This window comes from Lathyrus oleraceus, chromosome 5 (assembly GCF_024323335.1).
Source record: "Lathyrus oleraceus cultivar Zhongwan6 chromosome 5, CAAS_Psat_ZW6_1.0, whole genome shotgun sequence".
NCBI lineage: Eukaryota > Viridiplantae > Streptophyta > Magnoliopsida > Fabales > Fabaceae > Lathyrus > Lathyrus oleraceus.
Window position 1 is genome coordinate 105,282,811 of NC_066583.1, and position 7,715 is coordinate 105,290,525.

At 33.8% G+C, this 7,715-nt stretch overlaps 1 protein-coding gene and 1 non-coding gene across 2 annotated transcripts; both read left to right on the forward strand.

Moving 5' to 3' along the window:
- The first annotated feature begins 4,647 nt into the window (after positions 1 to 4,647).
- On the forward strand, positions 4,648 to 4,719 carry TRNAP-UGG (transfer RNA proline (anticodon UGG)). Its single transcript has one exon. It is a non-coding gene; the product is annotated as a tRNA-Pro (tRNA).
- Positions 4,720 to 4,991: 272 nt separating this feature from the next.
- On the forward strand, positions 4,992 to 6,162 carry LOC127088014 (uncharacterized). The gene has a single exon (XM_051028924.1). It carries the CDS (start codon positions 5,203 to 5,205, stop codon positions 5,866 to 5,868), a length of 666 nt encoding a protein of 221 aa, XP_050884881.1. The 5' UTR covers positions 4,992 to 5,202; the 3' UTR covers positions 5,869 to 6,162.
- The last annotated feature ends 1,553 nt before the right edge of the window (positions 6,163 to 7,715 follow it).

Below are 7,715 nucleotides of genomic sequence, written 5' to 3' on the forward strand. Positions count from 1 at the left end.
CAATCACATTTTCCAATTTACAACATTCTTACATTACAATGTCCACTTCAAAAAGTTACAAAAATCTACAATTTCTACACAATTTCAATCCAATCCATTTCAAGCATGTGAGACATAGCAAATCCAAGCAATTCCATCCACTCTTCAAGCCAAGCCAATTCGAAGCATGAGTTCACAAGTAATTTTTCATTACACCATGCATTTCACAACAAACCAATAAGCCAATGCACATGAAATTTTGATATCAAATTCATAACACAATACCATTCACATTCAAGAAAGCAAATTAATAACATAGTGAACACAATTCCATCCATTACTTCAAGCCAAAGCAAACGAGTTCTTCAAGCAAATCTTCCAATTAGCACTGCCCTACATGATTTTTCACTACATTACTAATCTCACATTGCTAACTTCATTGAAACTAACAATTAACAAGTCTCACTTAACAGTAAATTGAATTTTGATTTCCACTGTGAACAACTCAAAATGCAATACAAATTAAAACCAAATTCACTCATTTGAATCTCATAACAAGTTTACTAACTGAATTTAATTTTGGCTAACTAACTATAATTTTCATTTCATGTCTAACTGATTTATGAATTTGAAGGTAATTTCATGTGAATTTCATAACTGAATTCAGCTCTATAAAACCACACATTCTGCACCCATTCACAGGGCTTCGTTCATTCATCACACACGCATCCAAATTCATTCGATTTCGATTCCGCTCTTTTTCAATTTTGCGCACGCACAAGTGAATTGAATTGTTGGATGATGTTGATTTCGGAGAAAATTGATTGAGCCTTGATTCTTCACCTTGTTTTCGCTCCGAGTCCGATTACGAAGATGAATAAGCGAATGGAAAACGCGATGAGGAATGGAAATCATTTTCATCGCATTTGACTTGGTTGTGTGATGGTTTCATTTTGTGGCTTGATTCTGTTTGGGCCTAGGGCCCGACATTCTTCATACACCCGTGTCCATGCTATCTCACACCCTCCCTTTTTTTCCTTAAAATAATTCTTAAATTAATTTAATTTGATTAATCAATTTTAATTGTTCTCTTAATTAGTTTCTCATTTTCTGTTTTCTGTCTTTTGTTCATATTTTTGGTACATATAACAACTAATTCTTCTGTTAATATTTTGTTAGATTTTTTTACCATATGATAATTAGGCTAATTAGATGAGTATGCTAATTAGAAAATTTAGAATTGATTAGGTTATAATTAGGAACAATTTATAAAGAACTAGGTTCATTATATGATTAGGTTATAATTAGAAATAATGGTGATAAAATTAGATAACTAGACTTGATTAGTTTTTAATTAGATTTTGATTTTTAGAAACTATTCCTAATTGTTCAATTTGTGCACATTAACTTTAGTACCTAGGGTTTAGAATCATGATATGCATGTTCCCCTAGTTTAGGGCTTGTAAAAATCATCTGATTGACTGATTAATCCTTTAGATACTGTGTATATAATTCAACTCATATTCCATTCCCATTGGTTATGTTAATCAAAGTTTACTTAGAACAACCAAATCCCTTGCACCGTGCTCAATTCCTCAAGCCTGTTCAAGTGATCAAAAGCCCCTTGATCACTTGATGGGACAAGTCCCCTTATGGAAAAGGTACTGGATATACTGGACCTCAAAAGCTTAAGACCTAAAGATTCAAGATCAAGAGTTCAAGACTTCAAATCAGTACAAGGCATTCACATTACAGGCATAATGGACTACTTCAAACGCAACAAAGGTGTATCAACACTTGTCAATCATGATCCAAGTTGTGTGCCATGAGCTTTAAGCAATAGAGAAGGGGTGAGAGTGGAGAATTCTTATCCTCATTCTGAATATCTTTGGGTATGGGACGAATGACTTAGTTGCTCATTGTATTCGCCTTTATTCATAGACTTTAATACAAAGCAACACTTCATCACAGGAAGCAACAAGGAGATTCAACTTCAACACTCGTCAGTTATGATGAAAATTACACGACATGTACCTTAAATAGTAGAGAAAGGGTGAGAGTGGAGCATTCATATCCTCATTCTGAATATCTTTGGGTATGGACGAATGACTCAATTGCTCATCGTATTCGCCTCTATTAATAGACTTTAGTGCAATTTAAGTCGAATAATTGACAAGTCTTTCTACACATATGTGGGATGTAGACTGAAGATCAAGCTCTCAACCTTCTAGGGTTTCTCTCTCCCATTCCTTTCTTTGTTTCAGTAAGACTAAAACCATTTTTGTGAATAAACTTAAAAACAATTAACAATACGATTAGAATTGTATGTCATGAGCCTTAAACAACGAAGAAGGGGTGAAAGTGGAGAATTCATATCCTCATTCTGAATATCTTTGGGTATGGGACAAATGACCCAATTGCTCATCGTATTCACCTCCATTCATAGACTTTAGTATAATTGAAATCATGACTTCTTTTTAGAATAAAAGAAAACTCACCACATCAAACACAGCTTTTGCCTTTGGGCATCGTTTTCTATTTAAAACCTTTTCAGAAAGAACATGTTACTTATCTTCTATCGTGAATGAAACTTAAGTCTCCATGCGTGAGCATACAAGTACTATTTAACTGGTAGAGTGTGATCCAGGTGCATCCATTCTATCGCAAATAAATAAACGCTTAAGTATCTCATGCTCGAGCATACAAGCAAGTTGATTGTAGAACGCGAACGTTAACAATGTTCATTAAAAACAACTAACACATCGGTCTTAGTTCCACGAACTACAGAGCTCTGATTTCCTTATTGCACAATGAGGATACGTAGGCACAAGGGCCCCAATCCTTGGCGAGCACACTAATTATTAAAACCTTTTTCTCCTTTCACGAGTATCTTTAGATATTAACACCCGTTCTTGCAAAGAACAATAGAAATAGTTTCCGTTGAGTACAACAAATGTGAGAGATGCTAATACATTCCCCTTGCATAACCAACTCCCTTACCTGTTTCTCTTTTCCCCGAGTTTTATCGATGTTTTTTCTTTCTTTCGGGAATAAATAAAGTTCGATGGCGACTCTGTTGTATCTTTGAGCGTGCGATGCACTCAGGTATATTTCGCGTAACTTCAACCTCGAAATGATGAATTTGATGACCCATAAGTTATAGATTATACCAAGAAAACTAGCACCAATAGGCAAGATATTATGACCAGTATAGAAAGACTGACAAAAAAGAAGAGCTTCTGAAGCTATTCACAAATGGAAAAGAGAGGAACATAGTAGTTTCAAAACTCCTTATGTATGTCTAAAAAAAATAAAGTGTGTGTTCCACTACGTGCGGAAGCACAAGCTAAACCACCAACTGTCGAGATCTCATCATGAACTACTCAGAGCACTTGAGTATCCTTCGACAGAGGGGATATCATTTTTGTCACATGTCAAGACATTCATGCAGAACATTATCAATAAGAAGAAAGACATTTAATGTGTCTGTTCTCAATGTTGGTGATGTCCCATAAAGACTCTTCACTTACTTCTATTAATAGTAGTTTAGAAAACGTGCACGATGAAGCCATCATTCTACGGAGTAGGAACAAAGGGTTGGGAGAAACTACTCTGGGTTGTTCGCAAGGTCTATGACAAAAGGCCCAAAAGAGTACATCGAGGAGAATGGCACGCAGAAATGGAAGACTTTCACCTTAACCAAAAGCACACTATTTTTTCCTCCAACATGCCACTCACCATCTGATTTAATCAGAAGGTTGTCCACTTAACACGCTGCATTGCATGTAGACGATTTTAACTGCTTGTCATTTAAGGTATTCCTTTTATTCTGACTCTCACACCACTATTCATTTATTCACTAACTTAGACGCTATAATGCTAACCGTGCATGTTCACTATGCTTATAAAAAATTTCCTTGTCCGATCAAGACTTTATTACATTCCTTCACCATACATTTATGGTTCATGAAGTGAACAAAATATTTTCTATTTATACTTCTTTTTTATGAAATATTAAATTAGAAAAAATAAGGAATATATTTCATGAAGGTGTAGCATTCTCGTATTTATTTCAAAACTATTTGATAATATATAATTTATATAAACCATATGAGGAAAGTTGTTTACCAATTTTCTCTTGCAAAACTATATAAAGTTCTTTTCCAAATTTAATGTTTCTTGGTAGGTTACTTCGAATCAACATTTGAATTTGTAACTTAAAATGTATTCTATTTTCTCTTATTTTTGTATTGATTATCTCAATAGAATTTTAAACTTTATCACATAATTTTTAACTATAAATTAAATTGTTAAATTTATTAAATATTTCAAATATAATATATTATTTTACTTTCTATCAATTAATTATTTTTAGCAAACAAAGTATTTTCTTCAAAAGATAAAAAGAAAGTATATACTAGTATATAAGATATTTTAATGTATGAATTTTTAAAAATATTTTAAATCAACATATAATTTGTAATTTACTAATTTCTTAAGCAGAATATTCATACGCAATGATGGGCAGTAGTTAATATTGTATGAAAATTCACAATATCTCCATAGCACACCAATTACGACCACACCTCGTATGTTATCGTCTGAACCTCAGTTTTAATGAAGTTAGTTATATACTAGTATAATCATGGAACACATCTATCATCAAAAGGGCATTTGGTCTAGTGGTATGATTCTCGCTTTGGGTGCGAGAGGTCCGGAGTTCGATTCTCCGAATGCCCCAATTTTTATTTTTTGGACTTTTTTGTATGTCGTTTTGCAACCAAACCAAACCTTATTAAATACTCCTCTGTTTTTCTTGTCAACTTCTACCTTTGTCGCCACTCACTATAATTATCAACCAAATTTCCTTCTAGAACACACGACTAATTCATCGTACACATATCATGGCACACTATAAATTCCCACATTAATTTAATTAATCAATGACTATACCTATTCAACTCCCTCTTCCACAAGTAACATGTCCTCTAATTTATTAATCCACAAAACACTTTTCTACGCCATCCTATATTAATGTCAAAGTCTAAAAAGTCTAAATAGAATAATTATACAAACATTTCAAACCTTTATCTTGACCTTAGCTATACGCGTGTACTTCAAAACTAGATCCAGTCAAGTCTTGTCTCCCACACAATTTCATCAATAAATACATTTCTGAACTCTCCTCTTTCGATCAAAATAGTTCCTCAAAAACTTTTCCAAATGTTCAACCATTTAGTTTGCGGCAGTTTCCAACACCAACAAGATCTTGATTTACCATGTTCATCTCCCAAATCAAAATCCAAAAGAAAAGACAACCCCTACGCTTCACGAGGCTTGGACAAATTTTCCACCCTTTTATCCGAACTTGATCAACGAAGAAAGAAAGTTTACTCGCAAATGAACCCTCGTGATATATCTTTTGTTCGTTTTACATACTCAAACGACAACGATTTCGTTCCGATTGTTGTCAAACTCAAAAACAGCAATCAGAAGAAACACAAGAGCGAAGAACAAGTTAAGGTAAGACATTCAACGTCGTTCTCAGAACCGATGGATCAGAAACATGTCGAAGAAACAAAGCAATTACACAGGATGGAATCATCTCACCATCGTGTTACTATTGCTGATAAAGATGAAATGTTGAAGAGGCCTTCTTTCTATGTGCCGGTTGTGATGATGTTGATTTTGTTGTTGTTGACTGTTTTTGGAAGATCTTTTGCAACGGTTTGTACGTGTGTTGTGTGGTATATAGTTCCTATTTTGAAAGATAGTTCGAAAGAAAAACTGGTGAAGAAAAATGATTATGTAGCTGAAGGGTTAGTTTCTCCTAGAAGTGGTGAATCTGATATGAGATCTGGAAAACATAGACACCAGAAAAGCTGGTGATGTTTATGTAACAGTTTTATGGGTTTTCTTCTTCTATTTCTATTCCTGGGTTTGGGAATAGGAGTTTTTTTTTTTTTGTGTGTGTGTGTAAATTATGTGTCTGTTTTCTTGGTGATGTTCTTTGAGATAGATTGAAAAGTAATTCAATAATCTATTGAGGATGTTTTCTCCAAGTGTAAATTATGGTAGAGATTATAGGACTTACATTTGTACATCGAATGGTTGGTTCCATATAAGAAAAATGTATGGAGTTTTTTCTTGGACTCATAATAATGGATTTCATCGTTTTTTCAAGAGCTTTTAACATTATTACTTTTTCTTTTTAAAACATTGGTCATATTTAAATTATAAAATATTAAAATTATAGCATTTTCTTTGTTCATAAACCTTTTTCTTCCCGAGTAAGTCTTACACGAGTACTATTTCTCTATAAGTTTAATGGATAAATCATCTGAACATTTGATATAATCTTTATGTCACGGATTATGAATGGTTGGAGTGGTGCTGGAAATCTTCTTGCTTGTTACTCGTATTGCTACTTCTTTGAGTGAGGAAGTGTATTAGCAAAAAATACTTTGATGTTAAAGTAAAGATGTGTGTTAGCGGGTAGTAAACGAATTGATTGTGTGATTATATTTAAGGGGTGAATTCTCTATTTATAGAGTGATTGAACCCTTACATGCACCATGTAGTTGCTATTTCAAGTTTCAACCACGGTGATCTATGAAAACATTAGAGGATAAGTATGAGTTTGTTGTTTAATTGAATTTGAGAAAAGGGTTGGTACCTATCTAATTTAAATATGTTTCATGTAGCTCGAAAGAGTGTCAGCACATAAGTTCTTCTAAATTTCAGACTAATAGGAGTATTAGTCAGAAGGGATGAACTCTAGGGGTATATTATTGCATTGTGACATCATGAAACGTTGAGGTAAATGTTGAAATCAAATCCAAAATTTTGAGTAATTTCGAGTCAATCTTGATGAACAAGATTCAATCAACCGATCAAATTTCCTCTTGTTTTTCACTCTTCACTCGAGTGAATCAATCAACATTGGTTGCAAGATTGTATCGTTACACATTGATGATGAAAACAAGAAAAGAAAATTGAATAAGAAAGAAGATTAGAGTTTGACGAAAATTGGGCGAAGAAGATAATTTATGCAAAGTCTCTCTCTGCCTACACCTTGTGGAAAATCTCGTTAATTTTGCAACTGCAAGTGATTACAAGATTGTTTTAAAAATAGGGGTTACTCCCTCTATTTATAATTAAGCTAGCTTGCTCCCAAAGCTAAAGTCCAAAAATTACAAAGGCCCAAAATATTTATTTTGGTCTAAGTCGAAGTCATATGTCAAGCAACCTGCTTCGACACTTCGACATCTAATACAACCCGACATACACTACATGTTTCGACACATCCTTGTTTATGTTGAACACAACATGCTTCGACACAAGGAATTATAATTCAACACACCACCTATTTCATTATGTCTAAGCTATCTATACTCATCATAGATCTTAACTTCTTAAATATTTCGACCTGCATTTCCTTCGTCATGATATTTGCAATCTGATTCTCAGTTCTGCAGTGTTCCAAGTTCAATTTCGCTTCTACTACCTGCTCTCGAAGATAGTGGAACCTCATTTCGATGTACTTGATTCGTCTATGCGCTAACAGATTCTTCGCCAGATTGATAACAGACATGTCGATCTTCATTGTAATTACTCCATGATTCTTCTCTGTAATCTCTTTGACCAAATTCATGATCCACGTTGTTTGACATGCACAAAGAGAAGCAACTATGTACTCTGCTTCACACGACGACATTGCTACTACTGGTTCCTTT